Here is a 22202-nt window from a genome sequence, read left to right on the forward strand (position 1 = left end):
AACTCTCTCTTGTAACAACCTGTTTTCCCATTTCTCATCTTCATTCTGCAATAGAATGTAGTGCAATAGACTTCTTGCACATTATTTGTCCYATTTTACTCAGTCTCTATTTCTGTCCTGTTCTACAAATATGTGTCCTCAGCACTTTCTCTTTAGCTTCTTGTGCAGCAAGGTATTTTAAATCTTCTTTTCTCTGTCACTGCTGCAAATTTCCCTCTAAAACCATACCATTATCTCCAGCTCTSTCCAGTCCCTGGACATTTTATTGACAACATCTCATGCATAAAGTRGGGTTTTCTTAGATCCACATTCAAGTACTGCCTGCATAATGCATAGATGAGTTTTACACCYATTCATTTGCATTGTTGCTGCAATTCTTCTTCAGTGTTTCTTTTGCCACAATAATTAGAGCYTCCTTTAGAGAACAGCCTCCTCCCCCAACAAAATCTCACCCTGTGGCTCTTGTTCTGCTGTTGTCTGCTTGCTGGCTTCCCTAAWTAATTGTTCTGTCCTCTTGCTCTAGTGCAATTACCTTCAAGAGGACAAAGTGCCAAGTAGCTGCACAACTAGAGCTCTGAATCTATTTAAGGTTGTATATTGTGCATAATATTGGAGCTCCTTCTCTCTGCTCAGAAGCATACAGAACATTTTTAATATCAGAGTCTATAAAACTGGGAAGAAAAWCAGATGTTTTTTCCTTAGTCTTGTACCAAAATAGCATTCTTTTTAAATTTTTTTTTCAGGAAAGAAGCCATGGAGAGTAAAAATTCCATAAACTAATGGAAGCGATGGAAAGAGAAATGGAGCCCATAAGGAAAGTAGTACTTCTGAACTAGATAGATGTTTCCATATTGAGCCCTTAAATAAGTAATTTTGAAATCAAATTTTCATGGATTATGAGTAAGTTTTAGAGGAAAGACATTCTTATGGCTTTGTCATGGAGTAAATGCTGGAAAACGCTGAAAGTCAAAGGAGCAGACTCACTGAAGCATCCCTCTGCTTTTTCATTTCTAAGTTCCTCTAGACTGCTTTTAGGAAACAACCAAAGGGAAACAACCAAAAAAGCCCTGAATAGGAATTAGTGTCAGAATGCAATAATTCAGATTGAATTCAGAGATAAAGACAGAGAACCTCATTCATGTTCTCTGAGACAGCAAGAAACTCTGAAACAGATGCTACCCATAGGTACAGCCCTGAAGCACACTGAGAGGGTAATTTTATTTGCATATCAGAAAATTTTATATCAACKGAAGTAATTTTAGTAATATTTGCTTATGATGGAATCTAGTACCAGGCCYTAAATTCTTTTCCAATTTCTACAGATCAGTCCCATCTATGAAAGGAATTTATTTTACATCTCTGGTAACTTCTGAATACCATTTGATGCCACAACTGTTAAAGAGTTGCTTCTATGCTATCATGGTGCCTGAGTCCATTATGATTCCACAGCCATTGTAGTTTCTCTTCTCCCTTCCTACCAATCTTTGCATAGAAGCCTAGGAAATCAGCCCTCAAACTCCACCAATGTTACCAGCAGCTCTCTTCCTCAAGGTTCAAAGATAAAGAATGAGCTTTCCATGCTTCTGGCCTGTACTTACTGATCCAGCAAGGAAGCCAGTGGATTACTAGGTCTTAAAMTGAATCACATGGCTGAATGCTTGTCTGTATGAGAGCCAAACCATGCCTTAGATTGTTAAGTCTTCAAGCTTTCATGTCATGAACTGCTTTCTCAGAAGTTTTGTACKTAGCTAGAGCTAGGCTAGCTAAAGCATTTTTTTCAGCATTAAAACTGAGTATTCTTTAAATGTGATTCATGTTGATTACTTCCCTTGAACCTCCGTCTGCCCAAGAATTACAATTTTCCTTTWTTTTTGTTGCATAGTGGGGACTCTCTTGCAAAGCACTATCCTACATGGCTCATTCTGCTTGTATTATAGTTAACCTTCAAAAGAGTATTCTCAGTAATCAGCATGGCAGGAGACCCAGTTCAATCACGTTTTGTATTTACATGCTCYTTGTTTGCTTAAATAGTTGTTGATTTGCTTTGGCAGTCCTTCCTTCTCCTGTATGCTGCTGCTAATTGGCATTTATGCCAGAGAGTAAAGTTTGCAATGCCTCTTTTAAAATTTTGCCGAAAGGTCACAGAGTCATGGCTATTCTACTCAATACCTTAAACATCACAACTCAACATGTAAGAAGTTAAACATTTCCTTTGACTTTTTTTTTTTTTTTTGCCAAGTGTGCTTGAGGCCCCGGGCTCAGATCATTGCGTTGTGAAGATGTGTCCTACACTTGGATATAGACCTGGGAGGGASTTTGTCCTTGGGGAACAGAAAGGACAAACACCTTCCAAAGAAACTTACAGTCACAGTGGCAGTGAAACCCAACAGAAATGCTGAGGTGTTCAGGGCTAAATATTACTAGTTGAGTGTAGGTATGAACATTTTTAATTGAGATTCTTCCTTTTAATCTGTCTGCTTTCACTCTCTCAGAGAAATAAAACAACACTCCATGACCACAGACCTCTTCCACGACTATGTCTTCTTGTAACAGGGGTGCCAGGTCCCTCTTTTAGGTGATGAGGGACCAAAGCATCAAACATGCTGCTTACTCCAGAGGCTGGACCTGCCTGTCAATTCAGGATCTCTCTTATATTTGCCAGATGACAAAAGCCAGCCAGGAAAGAAAGCTAATACATGCTTCTTCCTCTTTCCATCCTTCCATACAATGTCAGTCTTCTCAAATTGCGAAAGATCCACTTATGCCTTGATGCAAGGATATTAATGCTAGGTTAGCTTGACATACATGGATATTGAACAGAGACTCCCCAAATTTTGCTAGTGGAAAAATTAATTTAGCTAATGCATGGTAAAGAAAAAGTACATAGCAGAAAACTCATTTGCAGGGCACAGATGGTTAGATTTAACCATTTATCCCCAAATGACATCCTTCAGTATGCAATATGCAATAATTAGTTAAAAGGCCTTTCAAAATAAGTCCTCCCAGATAAATAAACAGTGGGTATAACAAGAGATTCAAAATGTAATGGACATCAAAAAGACACACAGAATAAAGCCAGAACTGAAGTTTGTTTAGCAAAATGTGTCCTGATATATATATATATATATATTTGGTGTCAAGCATTCCTTATAAATATTATTTGTGATATTTTTATATAATAACAACAAATACCCAACAGGGAATGAGAACACAACCATGAATGAAATTTTTGGGCCTTTAGGGGTAGGATATTAGCATCTAAAACAGTATTAAACATGGAAACTTAAACAGCAAAAAACTTAAATAATGTCATACCAACGCATAAAATTGGAAATTCTGAGACCATAAATACAGTTGTCACAGGAATGACCGCTGGACAAATAATATGTCATCATTAGCAAAATACTCACCTTAAAGATTTAATAATGCCATTCACTAATAGCAGTCTGTAAAACACTTGTAATAGATAAAAGACTAAAAATAGCAAATGAAGCTCTCAAAATGGTGAAGTAAGGCAGTATTTTCAGTGCTTTTTTTGAAAGAATTATAATCTATGGCACTCTCTTACAGTGATACTTCCACTGGAATTTGCTGGATCCTGAATTATAGAGGCAGGATGCAGTTCTACTTTTTCTTCTGCTTTCAATCTTCATTGATGGTGACATTAATAATGGTAATATTAATAGCAGTGTGTCATACTGTGTGCCTGAACACAACCTTGCTGCCTTATATACGTTTTCCTTTGCTCTGCCACCAGCTTAGTGCTTCCCTGTCACCAGAGCAAGGTATCTATTTGTCCTGAATGGAAACACGACATTGCAAACTGATTTACTTTGCTGTCTTGCAAAGATCAGCTAACAAACCTGGGTTTGRCAGATATTCACTGAAACACCATGTAAGGTCCTCCTGGTTGGTRTAGCTAGAATCAAATTTAAAAGTCACCAACAATATATGGCCATTCACATACAGCCTGGCACCTTTTGGTCTAAAAGTCAAAATAGGCACCATGCACATAGAGATGCATGCCACAATGCAACCAGAGGCAGTAAGGAAAATTAATGGKAATTATCACAGATGAGTCCCAAATTGCATCTGCCTACTGCAACTTCTCTGACTGTATGTTGGAAGATGTTTAATCCCAACTCTTATTCTCTGCAACTAAATCTCTGGGCATTTTAGTTTGGGTCCTCAAGGGGCCAAGGAACCGTTGGCTCTGTCCATGCAAGTATTACTCTTCGAGGGTTTTTTTGAAAACTTTAATGATAGCATAGGTTGCCTATTTCCAGAAGGGAAGAAAATCAGAACAAAATGCGGTTGTGTTACACACATTTCAGGTCAGAGTAAACACATCAGCACATTTTTGCTACTTTGACAGATTACACCAACTCCCGAACAAAACAATGCATTTGTTTTAAGACTCAAGAGAGCTCAAAATATTCTTTGTCCAATATTCTGTGTGCCCTCTCCATAAGACGTGCAAACTGGATATCCAGCATAGCAGAGCGTATGGCTGAAGTGCGTATGCTGAAGAATTTTACACTTTCCTTTCTTAAAATCAGCTTCTACATTTCTAGCTAAGCTCACCGATTTTTGCTCCTAGTCTCCAGCAGTGGAATTTCTGAACTATTGCACTAGACACCTCCTCCTGAGAACACATACCTAGAAATTTTCCAAGCTTTTGAAAGAACAGGTCTGGCAGCATTTCAGACCCAGGAAACAAAACTTCCTAATTCTTTTTCAAAATTTTACATGCGTCATTTTTTCATTATGCATTCCTGTCACCACTGTATGCCATCTCAGAAGTCTTTCTTGCAAATTGATTAGGCCAGATTTAATGCTATCATTTGTTTTACACTTGGACATTGAGCCTGCAAGTTGCTGTGTGTGCTCTTGTCCCTGTGGGTTTTGCTTTCAGAGCCTAAAGAACATTATTGATCTTTATCTTAGACCTGTATAGACAGCCAGCAATGGTTTTCTATCAGTGGCCACAGGAGTCATCTTGTTGACAACTGGTTTACATTAAAGCTTTCCTTACACAGCCTCTGCACACTCAAAGGCCAGCAGAAAATCATGCTGGAAGAGCTGTGTCCCATATAATGACATCTCATTAGCCTGTGCTGGTCTCCTGTAGTGCATACCTTATGGGTAATAGGATGAGGTTATGTTCCTTACAGGTTAAAATATGTACATGTTCCTCATATGAATTAGAGTAGCACACAGAATTTAGGAAGAGAAGAGCTGACTGCAAGCAAAGGCCTGATGTCCCCAACTGCATCCAGCTGAGAATGCCAAGGGAAGGGCACACTGATACCTCCCTCATATGTCCTTGTTTTCCAGCAAAGGAGACTGCATATAAAGCCTTGATTTGGGGCTAGCATTTTCAAGTTTATAAGCTCTCTAGACCTTCTTCCCCTGCTATTTATAAGCACAGATAAATATTTGCTTTTTAATTAATTTTTTTTTTAATTTGATGTAAAAATTTCTTCTATGTAAATATTTTTTAGCCTACATTTCAATTCTTACAGCCACTGTTAAACACAAAGTATGATGGAAAGTAATTTTAAAATGCAAAATGTTACATTAATGAGGCCTCTTCATAATGGAATTTTCTGAAGAGCACTGCTATTACAGGTGCTTGTAATCTAAGAGAATATAGATTTCATTTTTTAGTCAGAGTTCTCTAAAAGCCACAATGTCATAATGTCTTGAAAAACATACATATTATTTTTAAACATTACAATGTAGCAAATATCAGAATCTACCCTTTTCCTGAAAACAAGTATTTTATTTCTTTGTGGGTCTGTTCTCTATTTTTGTTTCAATTCACCAGGCACTGTGAGAACATTTTCATCGTTTGCAATACCTATTTCAAAACTGAGCAATCTAGCTGAGAGAAAACAAATTTCTTCTCTCTTASTTTTAAACTATGAATTACAAAAAACATGGGTTTGTGTTTACTAATTCTAAATAGTTGGGACAATGTAGCATACTTTCAAGATTGCTTTTTGCACCAAGGAAGGAATGTGTAGAATTTTTCAGAGCATGTAGCAAAGTTGCTCCCCACCAACCCCAATTTGTGATCAGCTGAAGGGATAATAAATACCATTTTTTTTCTATTGCCTTCAGTAACAGTGAAGCACTTACATTACTCAGATGTTTAACATATGTTTCCCAAAGGTGTTTCTCTGTCCTTCAGAAAATCTAAGGGATAGTCAGCAAAAAGAATATCCTATTACTTTGAGAATGGGCCTTTTTTCTTCTATGTCAGAAACAGGCTAGTCACATTTAACCCACACAAGACAAGATTCAAGTATTCTTTGATCATATTATTTCCAGTCCCATGTCTTTGTCATCAAGACTGACAAAAGTCATAAGTAAGTACAAAACAAACCAGAAAGCAAAAAGTTGTCATTTACAAATTTCTAGGATAAAAACTTTTTAACAGCTAAGAACCTGAGTGTACAACTTAGAAAATTTCTTAAAATATGCCATTATGGATTTTTTCTGGTTATAAATACCAGATTGGATGTTTAAAGTAAAGGCATTTATGTTTGCAAATATTTTAACTGATTATATGAATTAGAGAAAATTACCCTTTAGAAAACAATTAAAGTATAAACAGATTTTTTTCTTAATTTAAATGAAGGATATTTTTTTTCTGATATTTAAGTCACAACAAAACATGTGTCATAAGTTGCTTTGAGACAACTCCCTCTGTCCCAGTTTTTGGCTGCTCCATATTTGTGATGTGRTTTGGGCACTGAGCTATTAGGAAAGGTACTGGCAAAACTCAGTCCTAAAGAGGGCAGATCACTTGTAGCCCTTCTCACTGGACCATGTTGTGTTGAAAAGTCACTTTTACTAAATGTAAAACAGAGTTTGAATTCACTCTCAACACTCTATTGTGCTCAGAGTATTATTTTCTTCTTAAAAGTTGTCACACATGCACAGCACATAAATTTGCATTATTGTCAAGTTATTCATCTTTAGCTGGATGAAAACTACTACAAAACTACTTTGTCCTCACTGTAACCCATGTATCCTGAAATTGCACGCAGTTTAAAATGAGACCTGAAATATTCATCGTATTGTTTAAATTATGCAAAATAATCTACAGGCATAAAAATCTTATGAATCTGAGAGATATTTTCAGTTACATGAGGGCAGAAGATGAATGGGGGTTTTGTCCTTCCAAAAAAAAATAAGACAGCAATAAGAAGGAATTTATTCCGAAGTAGAACATGAGAAAAGTTAAATTTAAATACTACAAAGGAGAGCTACACTGTGTTCTGATCAGCTAAAGACAATGCAAATGGTAACAGCAGGTACCCATAGCACAATTTTCAACTGGGTCTATGCCCACTCTCCTGATGCCAATGTAGATTTTCAGGTAAACAACCATYCTCCTCCTTGGAAGTTATATTAGTTTCTCCTCTGTGCTCACACAGTGGAATTGCTTTTGAAAGATTGGCTCCTAAACCAAACACTTTACAGTTAGAACCTCAGCTCTACCTACATAATGTTTCTAGAGAATATCCTTCAATATTCTGGGGGAGCTATTTGTCTTGTAACACATCTTCAATTTCATATCACAGCTTAATCTCTTGCAGTAACAGCCTGTGAACCCTTCTCAAAATGGAAAAGGACATGCAAAAGAAGAGGAAAGACCTTCCAGAATATCTAAATATTACTTTTGTCATCATATTCATAAAAGCCTCTGAAGGGGGAGCTGCTGGGTAGAATGGGCAAGTAAAAGATAACACTGAATTTGGATTATGCCTGACCTTGGTTGAATCAATTGCTTTCTGCAGATTAAACAAAAATTTACTCCTAATTTGTTTGGCACTTCGAGAATTTTTTTTGTTAAGGACTAGTAGCTAAAATGGCCAATCTCAGGATAAAATGTCCTTGTATTAGCAAAAGCTCCACTTAACAACAAATAAAACTGAGTGTTATCAACATTATTCTCATCCTAATTCYAAAACACAGCATTGTACCTGGTAATAGGAAGAAAATTAACACTATCCCTATCAGAAGGACATCAAGTCTAAAATGCCATAGCATACCTTTTAACTTAAGTGGACAATTTTACCTGCAAATCAATGGGAGGTTAACAGAATGATAAATTTTGTAGCTGATTCATGATTCCAGACTTTAGTGTTGATGTATTATTTTATCATCTCTCCTTTGTATTAGTACAATGATGCAAAATGAAATTCACATCATTTAGTACAGAAAATTTTAAAATCAGGCCTCTTTAGTAACTCACAGAGTTTTATCATTGAAGGACTAATTCCACCAAAATACACATGGAAAGTCTAAGATAAGGCAAATTATGGTGCAACCTTTCATTCTGAATAGAAGCAAGGGAGCAAGAAAATGGGTTTAGTCTCTAACTGTGTGGAACAGGATAATGAGGTGAGAAACATCTCTTTTGTATGAGATAAAATGAGCATAACTGCAGRCTCAAAGCCGTAGTCCATTAAATAATACTCTGTTTGTCTGGAATGGTAATAAAACAAAATTAGAAAGTAAAATCATGTAGTTATCTGGTTAGTTTCTGGAGGAAATGGGAAGTCACAGGAGCAGTCTCTCTAGTTGTATGTAGCTGGGGATTTCTGAGGAACACAAACAACTGGTTAAATGAGAAAAATTGCAGAGCAATTAAGGACACGGAAGAGTACAAATCATGTAAATCAAGGCTCTCTGCTGAAAAGTTTTCTTGAATGTGAGACAAGGAGATGTGAAGAAAAGTATACTTAGGATTCAAGAGAGAGGGAAAGTACCCACACAAGATTTTAGCCAAGACATAAAGGTTAACAACTCTACTTTGCAAGWGTATTATGAGACATAAATAATCTGRTGAACTGTGTTATGTTGCAGGGGAAAGAAGTATGTTTATAGCAGCCTTTTCTTTATGAGTTTAGTTGGAAATTGTCTGATAGCATAGAAAAGAGAATTGCATGACAAATATATTTTTAATATAAACTGTAATTTTTTACAACTAACAGAATTCATAAAAGTAACTGTTATTTCCATTAGCATTATTTCCTGGCTTGGGAAACCACCACTGAATGCTGTGAAAGAACAGTGATTCACACATCTGCTGGACACTGATATGATGTCACTCCACTTCCCTGCCTGTGATTCAGCCACCAGACAAAACGGGTAGGAGGAGTGATCTCAGGAAATTGTAGAATGACCAATGGAARAGACTTAGTTATCCCACTTGGGACTAGGGAACAGAAAATAGTACATCCATTTCTCCTTGACAACAATCATAAAAGCTGTATTTTTTCCAGGGTTTGGAATGGTTGTTTCATGATTTTCCCCTTGTTCCCACACCATCTGGAAAACTTGGAGACAGAACACATYTTCATTCAGCTTTGCAAAAAGGTCTGATTCCAGCTTAGGCTGGGGACATCAGGGGACTAAAGTCATTGGAATACGGACAGGAGAAAAACCCTGCTTACACTAGGGGCTCTGAGAAACAGTGAAGCAGGCCACCAGGTGAAACATACATCTCTTCACTCTTAATTTATTTTGTTTTCATTTTTATGGTAGTTTAACAGTTTATTTTAAAGAAACATGTCAGGAAAAAGCTTTCATTCAGCAACCTCCTTAAAAATGACTGCCTAGAACTACTTAAGAGCATCACACAGCTCCCAGACCGGACATGGACAGGAGCTATTTCAGTACATAATGTACACTAAGGGTATGAGGTTATTTGTGAGCCTGTAGATTCCCTGTCAAGTTCCCAAGGACCAGCTACTTTTTTTTTTTTTTTTTTTTTTTTTTTTTTTTTTTTTTTTTTTTTTTTTTTTTTTTTTTNTATGGCATCTTTTCTTCTAGCGTGTGGAAATAACTCATAGAAAAGTGGTCAACAAGTCATTTAGGTAATGGAAGGCTGATCTGATTTCTGGGAAACTGACTGGGAACCTTGGTTCCTAAATTTCTGGTAATGTAGTAACTACCTGTCTGTTCTGCAGGGAGTGATACCCCATTGAGTTGATTCCTAGAAACTGTTCTGAAACTTCTATTATTGGAATATGCTTAAGTTACATTTTATGCAGTAGCTTCTAAGAGTATTTTACATAAACAATCTCTTAAAAACAAGTGAAAAGATAGCTCATCTAGAAAAACACCATACAGYTCCAGTTCTTAATTATTAGAGATTTAAAGAAAATAAATTTTTACAAARCAATGACAGAATACAATATATTTATTCTAAATGGTTGGAACCCACTCAGCTTTTTTCCTAATAATAGATAATTCTACTGTGATTTATATTTTCAACTTATCTGYACTTCTTTATTCTTTTAAGGGGCTCAACACAGAATTCACATCAGTATGTTACAACTGGCTGCACATTACACATGTTTTTAGATACTAAGCCTTATTGAGAAGGATGTTGTCTTTTTGTTTGTACCTTCTTAGCTACACCATTCACTGTGTATTAATAAAAGAAATAGCATAAAATTTTTAATTTAAGAGATGATAAAGCAATAGCAAAAATACCAGATGACTAAACTTACGTGTATCTTTAAAGGGATAGTAGTACAGTTGTATTTAAAAGTACTCACTGGCTTTGGAAGCAAACAGAATTGCTTCCAGAACACAAGAGACATCTTTTCAGTTATCATGAAGGATGAAGGCATTTAAATAGGTAAGTCATAACAGAAGCAACATTATTATGACCAGAGGGCAAAACAAGTTTGCTTACTGAGAGAGTCTCACAATCCTGTGTCTGCAACTCTGCATCTTGCTACGTGAGTAATGCCTTTTCATATTCTTTTAAGAGCAGTTGGGGAAATCCTTTAGTCAAAACAACACTGGCTGTATTTGTATTTGAAATGCTTAGCATAAATACAGACTTACTTGCTTGTGATGCATTTGATTTTTTACAGCCTTCGGAGAGTAAAGAACCTTAAGTGTACTCACRTGTACCACTGGCAATCCCTGTGGAAAAACTGGCATGCTTAAGACAGTGACTCATGAGCTGCTCCCAACATTCCATAACCTACATTGGTGACACTTGTGTTCCAGATTTTTCTCCAAAATTAGGAGGTCTATATTTTTCTTGCTTTTAATAAAAGTTGAGCTAAGACTCTGATGCAATCACTCTGGTACTCTGCATGAAATCATACAAAGYTATTGGATAATCAATTATTAATTCAATTTTGAGATAATTAATTGGTTCAGTGACTTCTGCAGAAAAACAACTGGAAAGCCAGCAGAAAAGATGAGAAAGACTGATCTTGGGCCTAATTAATATAAGAATCATCAACCAATAGAAGAATTAATAAGAGAACTAGGTGACTTGTAGCCAATGAACATTAATGCCTTTTAATGTTTGCTAAAATGTTATAAATAGTGAAAAGTTTTGATAGTCATTTTGCTGGTTGTGTGGAGGTGCCATCCAGCCTCCATTTCTGGGCAGAAGTGTGAATAAGTCAAATATCTGAGCTCTGTGTGTGGATCTGCCTCTTGTACAACCTGTTTTGGGATAGCACCAGATGCAAATGGCTTTGGGGTTATCACAAGGTCACTGGGCCATGCTGCCCACTGAAAATGCAACTGCTACAGAATCCTCTAGGAAATACRTGGGGAGATCTGAAGAGTACTACAGAGACTGGACACTTGAAATTATTTCYCCCCTATACTAAACACCCTTGAGGTTCGGGGGCTTTTGCCTCACATAGTGTGAAATTCCAGCCAGACACAGGGATTAGGTCCAAGCAGAAAAGTTGGCTAGAACTTGCTATGGCACAAATCAGCTGAAAAATATAAATGTGAAAAAATACCCCAGACCTATTTACTACGTAATTCTAAACCACTGAAAAACAAAGAGTGGAAAAACCAAAGCAGAAAATTATAGAGTGWAGTGATTTCATCTAAAATACTGGAGATGTTTCCTAGCTTTAAATTTGCCCTTTTACCTACTTTTCATGTTGGATTGCAAAATAGCATTAAAAGCTTTGCTGAAATTTCCTAAAATGTCATGTTGTTTAAGTGACCCTTACCTGACTCTGCAGCATGCTCAGTGCTCCAGCAGAATTTTGTGTTGGCCGTGCCATCCCCAGCATCCTGCCTGCTGGACCATTACTCAGAAGAGAAGCACAGCATCTGCATCAGGAGACTACATTTTGGGACCTAGATGTGAGGGACAAAAAGTAACTGTAAAACCACAATAGATTTCTGAGTGRTTTTCAGCCCATCTATTAACATCAATCAAAGCAGGAGGCTGCTGACATTTCACAAGTAACTCTTGCAAGTCCCCTTTACACATTCCAAATTAATGGAGAACATGAGATAAATTTTTGATAAGGTTATTTTTAATTAGATAATAGCATCCCATCTTTGAATGCTGCAGAATAAAGGGGGCTCCCCCTGGAAAATGCATATTGTCAGCAAAGGATAAATTTTTGTGATTTCTTATAATAATCATGGTGACTGTTGAGCCAAGTCATTGCCCTTTTTATTACCTTTCTATAGATGATACAATAAAATACAATTGGAATGCTTCACCTCTATTTCATAATTATTTTTTTCCCGAGATTCATGTTCAAATCTTGCAAGAGTTGTGTTTGGAGAAACAAGCAAATTTTTGTTCAATAGCTGGTTATATACTCACAGCAAGACCTCAGAGAGGTACAGCAGAAGGTGACAACATGTTGACAGAACAATTTATTTGGGTAATAATATTAGTATTTTTTTATAAGGGAGTCACAACATAATCTGCAAGAAAATAAATTTGTGAACGAGGCTGCCTACAAGAGTTTTAGGAGCTCCATCCTCAGAGATATTGAAAAAACAGCCAAGCTTGGAGYGACCTGCTGTGATGTCAGTTTGCCCTGCTTTAGGTGGGAGGCTTGAAGAAGGGTCCTGTAAGTACCTCTTCCAATGTAAACTATACAACAAAATTAGGCCTTGAATTAAAAGAAATGTGATGGAGGATGGACATATGCAAACAAGCACAGATGTGTTGTTGCATGAGCATTATTTTCTTAGAAAATTAAACATGAATTTCAGAGATATGGGTTGAAAACACAGTCTTGTTTCTGTATTATGCAAAGACACCATTGCCAGTTTTGCAGCCCTTTGTCAGCTGGGTCTCAAACAATAAGGCTCAGTTTCAGTTACYTTTATTTCGGTCACAATGAACTTGATGGAATTTCCTACACTGAATTATTTACACAGGCTAGTGATTTTCTTTTAAGTCCCTTKAAGAGTAATTCTGTCATTTCCAAAAAACAAATTAGCAGAAAATATGGATTTATTTCATATAACATGTTTATGAGTATTCAATTAAAGCTGTGCTTTTGGTAGTTTGTTCAAGTTTGGCAGCCTAGAAAACCTGCATAAACTTGGCCAAATCCTGAGTGGCTTAATTTATTTACATAATTGCAGCAGAGATTTGTTGGCATTGTGTAGGTGGTCTCCATCGGTCTCTTCACTGACATATTCCATCTCAGAGCTACCAAGTCAAGCAGAACTTTTTGTAAGTGTGTGTATATAAATATATACACACACACACACACACATATATATATATAAATAGGCTTTGTACAGGAAAAGCATGGTAAAGGCTTAGGAACAGAAATCAATGATGCTTCTAGAGCACAGCAGTGGGATTATGAGTTGTGTGACCAGATGGAGAGCACAGCAAAGAATTAAGACATGKTGGAGGTGAAAGGAAGGAGAAGGGTTGAGTGTAGCAGAAGTAGAAGGATTTATGAACACTAAATCATCTTCTGCTCAAGAACTTGAAACTCAATCCCATGGCCACTCCCTCCCCATGAATTTATAATTATAAACAAATATTTAATCACAGTATGAGGTAATAATTTCCTTTTTTTCTTACAGGGTTTGTGAACCAAATAGATTGTTTTCACTGAGTAGACCAAGCTCCTGGAAAACAAACAAACCAAACCCCTGCATAAACGTCCTTGTTTGGAAAAAGGTGTGTAGAAAAAGACACAAGATCACAGKAAGAAAACATGGGTTCAATGACAAATGCAGCTGGATGCAGCTCTGAGTCCTGTCCCTGCCTTCATTTCACCATCTCGCTGTGATTTGGGCAAGGACCTTAACATAGACTTTTTCACAAACAACAATAATTTTTCTGAGTCCCCTCTTAGAAGAAATCCTGCCTTTTAGTTGCTTTGCATATCTGCCCCTAGGATGGGATGCTTCATGCTCACCAAGAAAATATTTCTAGTTTCTGTAGTCAGCTAGTTCAGATGCAGGTTTCTCCAAGGCAAATGTTACAGCTTGAAGAAATAATATGTTCAGAGTCCTCAGAGCATACCTGCAACAGAGCACATTGGGGGCTAAAGGGAACACAGACAATCCTAGAGAATGCTAACAAACACTTAAAACAAAAGTAAAAATTCATCTCCAAAATATTTAGGTACTTCCAAATTTTTGCATTTGAAGAGTGAAAATCCTATTTTCTTGTCCTTCAGAAAAATTAACAAACTCCTGATCAAGCATAAAATTGATAATATATTGTTAAGTGGTGTGTATATATATATATATATATATATATATATATATATATTCTAGCCAATGTAAAATCATGTTTCTTGTGCCTGTATAATTACTGTAAGATATAGTGTAGCTAAGGCTGTAAACCTTATCTGTTCAATAAAAATGATTGAAAATTCAATTAAATGAGTGAAAGAAAGCTATAAGAAGTGAGGTAACATATGTGAACCCAGCCTGATGACTTTGGCCATCACCAGCATCCAGTGCTGGCCACTGCAGGACAGGGATCCCCAGGCTGAGAACAGGCACAGTGCAATCCCAGGTGGGATCCCACTGCCACCCTCCTTCCCACCCCTCTGCTGCCCAGTCTCTCCACTGCACATGACAGCCCTGAGTACAATTAATCACAKCAGCAGCATTAATCAAACCTCAGGAATGAGGAACACCAATTGACCTCTTTACCTTGCCAAGAAGCAGCACAAAGAAAATCTCTAGGAACTACACCATTATCAAAGCACACTGCCAGGGAAACAAACTGTACTTATTGTTTTTCTGCCATGGCTTACAAGAGATGAGCCTCTGATAGCTGYTGTGACTCCCACTCCTATGTTCTTACAAGCACACTACACACCCTTGGTTCTCTCGTGTGTCTATTATTTTCATGGTGTTCTACTTGAGGTTAATACGACATTCAGCCTGAGGGTACTTGACTGTATGGCTTATAAAAACAGGTATAATTGGTTACTTTTGAGCAAGTGTGCTCATGTCGATAGCTTTTCCTCTTACAAGTAGGTTGATGGCAGTAACCAGCTGCAGCTTTCTGAAGTCAGGCACATAAATTTCCATAGARTCCCTGCAAAGCCTCTCCTTGCTCTGGAAGGGCAGGTAAGGGTSCCACTTCCCCTTACAGGAAGACAGCAGCTTTGTCACTTGCCAGAATATATGCAGGCCCCACTGGTAGAAGAACCTTAATTAGCCAATGCAGCATTGAAAGAGACCACAGAGTTCACRCCCAACTTTCTATCATGCTGCTTACCAACCAACAAGAACCAGTGTTAATAACATGCTAAAACATATTAACAGTTAAAATTATATTTAAGATATGAGAAGTTGTTATTTCTTTACCAAAAAATGAGTCTTCCACTGTATGAGCTGTTCACAAGATCTTTAGCTCAACCACACATTGTCCAATTTGTATGTGCACAAACACAGACAGTGACCCAACATTGTGGATGAGATCAAATCCCTTCTTCAGCAGAGTCAATAAACTTTTCCACACTGACCTTATTTATAGTTTAAGCTCYGGGGAAGAAAATTATCAAAACACTTGATATTCACAGCCTTCTGGCAGAGACCGCAGCCAGGGATAGTGCTGTGGCAATCATTTCTGACTAGCAGTTTAGAATATGATGATCTGTCTACTCAAAAATAAATTGCAGACAGTAAATTTTCTTCTTTTTTATTTTTATTTACAAAAAAGACATCCTAATGCATTTGATAAATTTTAGTAATGAGCGAGCTAGATTAGCAACTCTTCAGCTGTTACAGAGTGCAACTTTTTTAGTCTACATGTGTTTTTACAAAACAGGCTTTTAAAAGCTGCTCCTTGGTGTGCAAAAAAAAAAAACCCAAAAAACAAAAAATAACCCAGCAGCCATTTTTTGGCAAAGAATTTTTAAACACTGACACTAGAAGTACTTGGCAAACTATGAAACTGCTGAGTTGTAATTTATAGCAGCAGTATCAACAATGTCTGAATGATCACYCTATGCTGCCACTAAGGACATTCCTGATCTGTTACAGCATGAAATACCATATGATAGCTTGTAACGATGCATGTATCAGGTTACCTGTTTGTAACAGCTTATCAGCAGGGACAACAGCTTAATTATATTGTACATCTCCTGCTGACTTCCAAATATTTCTGCTATTCTTTATTAATGTCTAAGGGAAACAATAAGTAAATCAACAAATAGGAATCAGTTTCCTTATTCTACAATAGTACATTAATTTATGAATGGAAGACAGAAGGCTTTTATTAGCTGCTACAGTGCCTAAATTCTTTGTGTTCTCATCATGATATAAAAATCTAGCCCCAGCCACCCATAAATCCAGATGGAAGATGAAGAACAGGCCCCAGATCTGTTAAAGGATGTAGAAGAAATGCTAGATCAGACTTCTCAGAGAGTTGTGCAGAATATTATCTCAAAGGTGACCCTCAGCCCTGGTCAAGTGGGATCTCTGTTTACACTGATAYAGCACAGGCAGCTTGGATGAATTGTCTTTCTTTTCTGGTCCTGCCTTCAGGTTCTGAGGGATCACAGGACCCATCTTGGAAACAGCACTGGAGCAGCAAGAGCAGAGGAACCTTCAGCGTGCAGGAACCTTCTCTGTTTGGYACAGAGGCAGTGAAAAGGTAAATTGATCTGGGATTAACGGTACGAAGCCAGAAGTCCTTTTCTCTGTGAAATAATCTGTCTGTACTAGGGGCCTTCAACGCTGTCCTGTCCCATTAAACTTCAGCTCAAAAAGGAGTTCTGAGCATATATTCCCATGAGGAACTATTAACAGTGCTTTCTATGAGAGTTTGCCCTTTGCAGAGACAAACTCTATAACCTTGTTTGTTAATATGCCAGCAGTCATTCCTGGAATKAATTTCTGTCCTATCAAAACCTGTAAAATGGGAATCAGACACCTGAGCTGAGTTAAAATAATGTCTTTAAATTTGGGAACTGCTTATAGAGAATGAGATTTTTACCTCATACACATTTCTCTGAGAAATAAGCAGCTGATAATAACTAATAGCTGAGATTACCTCCCTCCATTTCTAACCAATTACTTTTGAAATACTTCTGAAAATTAGAAAAAATTTTAGCATGCATGGAGAGCAAATGGACATGTTTGAGATRTTCTTGTTTTGTTAACACATTTTCATTTGGTGTAGGGAATTGAAAATGTATTATAATTACGAGAATTGGAAGTGAACTACAGTCCTGAGGTTAAAATAACCTTTCAAGTCACTATCTTCCATTACAGTTTTTTAAGTATACAGAAAGTCCTCATAAAAAACAGGAATGCATGARTGTTCACTCTCCTGGGGTTTAGATGATGCAGTGATGAGAGTGTAGCAACAAGACTGAGTCACGTAAAAAAGCAAGAGGAATACGTCTGTACTTTTGTGCAGATTAACAAGTTTGTTCAAAACATGGAGTTTGGGCTGCTGTGCTTCCCTGATCCCTGGAGGCAGCAGCACTGTGCTGGGCTGCAGGCCAGTGACCCACTTTGTACCACAAACCTCACTGTTTGGATAGAACAGGACATCCCACAGTGAGCTGTTCCAGAATGCCTTTCTCCCTGCTGGCTACAGCAAGCAGAACTTCCTGAGCACAGAAAAGGGAAACACAGGTCTGACAGAACCCTGAATCTGACACTGGAAGGTTTGTGTCAAATGTATCACTGCCCATGGCCTGAAAGACACTGCAAGCTGAAGTGAGAATGAACTTTCCACTCATAAGAAAAAATCTAGCATTGTATTATCTATATTGTTCAATAACTTCCATCAGCCTGTACCCTCTGTCCCCTGTGACCCTTCTCTATATTCAGTGAGCACTTAGGCAGCCTCAGAATGGATCTGATCATAACCTTATTTATCCCAGAGAATTCAAACACTCATAATGACAGCAAGGTATCATAGAATTGTTTAGGTTGGAAAAGACCTTTAAGATCATTGAGTTCTGCCATTAKCCTGAGCACCTGTGTGTCCTTTAAATACCTTCAGGGTTGGTAACTCCACCACTTCCTTGCACAGCCTGTTCCAATGCTTGAGCACTCTTGCAGTGAAGAAAAGTTTTGTGGTATGCAATCTAAACCCTCTCTGGCACAACTTGAGGCTATTTCATCTCATAACTTGTTACTTGGGAAGAAAAAAAAAAGAAAATCTATCTTCACCAAGCTACAACCTCATTTCAGGGAGTGTTAGAGAGCAATAGGGTCACCCCTGAGCCTCCTTTGCTCCAGACTTCCCAGCTCCCTCGGCTGCTCCTCATCAGAGCTCTGCTCCAGACCCTTYCCCAGCTCCMYTGCCCTTCTCTGGACACTCTCCAGCACATCMATGYCTTTCTGGCAGTGAGGGGCCCAGAACTGGACACAGCATTAGAGKTGTGCCCTCACCAGTGCTGAGTACAGGGGGACAMTCCCYKCCCTGATCCCACTGGCCACACTGYTGCTGTCCAGACCAGAATGCCATKGGTGKTTTTGGCCCCCTGGGCACAGCTGGCTCATGTTCAGCYGCTGTTGACCAGCATCCCCAGGCCCTTTGCACCAAGCCCTTCCAGCCACTGTGCCCCAAGACTAGCTTTGCATGGGATTGCACGTCAGCACCTAAACTTGTTGAAGCTCACACAATTGTCCTTGTCTGGTTGATCCAGCCTGTCCAGATCCCTGCAGTGCCTTCCAACCCTCCAGGAGGTCAGCACTCCCACCCAACTTGTCATCTGTTGGCACCTCAGGCAAACTGAGTGAGCGTGCACTTGACATCCTCACCCAGACCACTGATAAAGACACTAAACAGGGCTGGCCCCAGCACTGAGCCCTGGACTGGCTGCCAACGGGATTTAACTCCATGCACCACCACTCTGGGCTTGGGTAACCAGCCAGTTTTCCACACAGCAAAGAGTGCACCAGTTCAATCCACGACCAGCCAGTCTCTCCAGAAGAATATTGTGGAGGGGAATCAGTAAGACAAGCAGGATTTGTCTTATGCCCTTGCTGACTGGGCCTGATCCCCTGGTTTTTCTGTATTTGCCATGGGACGATGCTCAAGATGCTCTGCTCCACCACCTTCCCCATCAGTACAGTCAGACTGACAGGCCTGGTCCAGTTGCTGACATATTCACAGAAACACTTTCTTGAGTCTTTTAGGGCAGTAGCGAGATAAAGCTTCAGCTGGTCTTTGGACCTGCTGATTTTCTTTCTTCTTAACCTGCTGTTTGTTACTCGTGTTGGCACTTCAGTTGAGCCACTCATCCCACCTCTTTGGGAGAGAAGCTCTAACCCCTTCACTTCAGGTGCTTTTATCTAAAAATATCACTGACCCTTGTGTCTTTGTTGCCATGTGGATCTCCACCCCCTACCTCTAGCACAGAGTCACTCAAAAAGTGGTAAATGCCACCTTCACATCTGCCCCACTGAGCCCAGTTTTACCGCTCTCCCCCTTTTAGTTTATTGTTTCAATAAGCCCTGCTAACTTCYRTGCAAAGATCCTATTCSTCCTTTGGGACAGCTGTACCACCCCATCTACTGCCAGCAAGTCTGGTGCTGTGTAGACCAAATAATGATCAAAACCCCTAAATTCCTCTGGTGACACCAGGCTCAGGGTCAAGCATTGGTCTGCTGGCTCACACCATTCCTCCCCTGCATGGATGGATAGAGGACAGCAACAGCTGTGCTCATGATCCCTCAACMGTCATCCCAAGGCTCTGGAGTCTCTTAACTGCCCTTGAACTTCTTGTAGTTGAAGAACCACTGCCTACTTGAAAAACAGATAATAATCAGAGGGTTATGTCAGCAGAGGATGCTTCACATCTTTAATCCAGGCCCTAGGAAGAAGCAGATTTTGTGAAGAAGTGTGTCAGGTCTGCATATGGGGCTTTCTGTTCCCTTCAGAAAGATTCTTCTATGAGACTCACCTGCCTCTTTTTTTTTTCTTTGTGGAAGCAATTTTGACACAGGGCATAGGCTGAATTAACCTCAGTGGCACCTCCAAGACAGATGGACCATGCTCCTTGTTATTGTTCCATTCCAGCTGCAGACCCTCCCACCTCTGTGCCAGGCTCCCTGGGGCACTGGGGCAGTGAGATGTGGCTGCTGCACTGGGCAGGAGCCTGTCGACATTCCCCTGTCCCTTCAGCAGCTGTGTCCAGCCAGGCAGAAAGAGGAGCAGGAATCCCCTGTGTCTCGTGGGTCCTGTTTCGGGGTGCAATTCCCGCAGTTTGTCTCTCTCACCTCCCTGGATACCCCCATTCCCAGAGCTCCAGTCCCTACACCGGTGCTGCCCACTGCTGCTCTCCGGCGCGGGTGTGGAGCAGGGCACAGCTATACAGTCCCACTATGCTTACAACAGCCCAGCAGACTCCCAAATTTACCACCTCTATTGAGCTATAAGCATTGTTTGTTTACACTGTGTTAATCATTAATTATCTCCTTCCAAGACACAACAACAACTGATTCCTTTCCGTTTACCTGGTTCATGTCAAATAAATTGATAACTGTAAAGAGGAATAAATGCAATCTTGAGAGACTAAGGAAGCACTGCACTATTTAGCACTTGGAAAGAACAGCCAMACATGCTGTGATAATTATCATCGGGAATTTGTTCTCCAGCATCAGAGTCTCTTAAAAGTAAGCTGCCAAAAATACTGTCTGTATAGAGAGGGAATCACAAGTGGCTGTGCACAGAAAGGACAAGTTCCTGTTACCAACTTAAACAGATATAATCTTGCARGTTATGGCAACGCAATCCTTGACAAGTTTCTGTCCCACACATCTCTTCCCTCTTTTTCAATCTAAATAAATCCATGACTCAATRATTAGGCAGAAAGAGTTATTTTTAACAAGACTTATCAGTTCATTTGTTTACTCTTGTTTACTTCTGATTAAAACCTCCCTATTACACTACTATAACCTACAKAAACTCTCCCTGTTTACAGCAGAATTCTACTGACTGCAGATTTTCTCTGCCCGCATTTAATACTCTTTCAATTGTACACACTAAGATATAAATAACTTTTCTCACAGTTTTTTTTCTCTGTCCTTGCTACATTAACTAGCTCATTTTGGCTGTRATGTTGTTATTACTCTTTCCCTATTCTCATATAATTAATTAATACGTAGAGCTTTATGTACTTTTTRTTGTCAGTTTGCTTATAAATTTTTCCTAGTTTAGAAAATTCTGTCAAATTTAGCACAGCAAAGGTATCACACCAAAAAGCAAAAACAAATGGAAAACACCCTGTTTTCTATCAGATTTAAACAGTGCAAATATGAGAGACCTTGGGATGCAAGTCCAAGTAGTTCATTCTTGCTGTGTAAATTTTTTAGTGAACAATGAGAAATTTTCACAGGCTAGAACCAGTTTTCTCTATTTGCTGATATCTCTCACACAGCAGAAACAGAGAAACAGGTGCCAAGTGCAAGGTTAAATACAATACTTGAACTATGTCTTTTACAGGAAATCTTATGAGATGGTTTTTAAAAGCATTAATTAATTTGAAGCGGAACTCTATGAGTTCCCTCATTTTTTAATACAGTGAAGAAAAGAAGAAAACAAGAGGATGTCAAAAGTTGTGAAATACTCACAAGTCTCGGAACGTTGAGCAGCAAGTTGACACAGAAGTTAGGATAAGGYTTGCACAAGTGACAGCAGCAATTGCTCCACCCCCTCCTCCATTCTGTTTTACTTTCAGTTGTTATATAAATAAATTCGTACCTAATAAGGTGGAAAATATTAACATGACAAAGAGCAGACTGTAGGGATTTCCTGCCATTTCCGAGGAACTTCCAAACTTGGGGGRAAAAAAACCTAMACAAAACACCAAAAACCCCGTGGGGAAATACATTTGTCTACGATTTAGAAGGCAGGCAACTGACTGCCAAACATGAAAGGCAGCTGACTGCTTGCTATCCCAAGCATTCATGGACATTCCATAATAGCA

At 38.7% G+C, this 22202-nt stretch overlaps 1 protein-coding gene across 2 annotated transcripts in view; it reads right to left on the bottom strand.

Moving 5' to 3' along the window:
* IL15 (interleukin 15) overlaps positions 1-22202 on the bottom strand; it is a 31376-nt gene that overhangs the window by 8900 nt on the left and 274 nt on the right. Inside the window, exons 2-3 of one of the 2 annotated variants that reach the window (XM_057383386.1) lie at positions 21847-21976; positions 12024-12153 (exon numbers count right to left, since the gene is read on the bottom strand). In XM_057383386.1, the coding sequence (XP_057239369.1) occupies positions 12024-12086 (63 nt within the window). In that variant the 5' untranslated portion in view covers positions 12087-12153; positions 21847-21976. Of the gene's footprint in view, positions 1-12023; positions 12154-14204; positions 14276-21846; positions 21977-22202 lie in introns of those variants that run through there. The other variant, XM_057383387.1, reaches the window with a different exon arrangement.

The sequence above is a fragment of the Malurus melanocephalus genome, unplaced genomic scaffold, assembly GCF_030028575.1.
Source record: "Malurus melanocephalus ecotype Western Australia unplaced genomic scaffold, MMel_1.1 scaffold_628, whole genome shotgun sequence".
In the NCBI taxonomy this organism is placed as follows: domain Eukaryota; kingdom Metazoa; phylum Chordata; class Aves; order Passeriformes; family Maluridae; genus Malurus; species Malurus melanocephalus.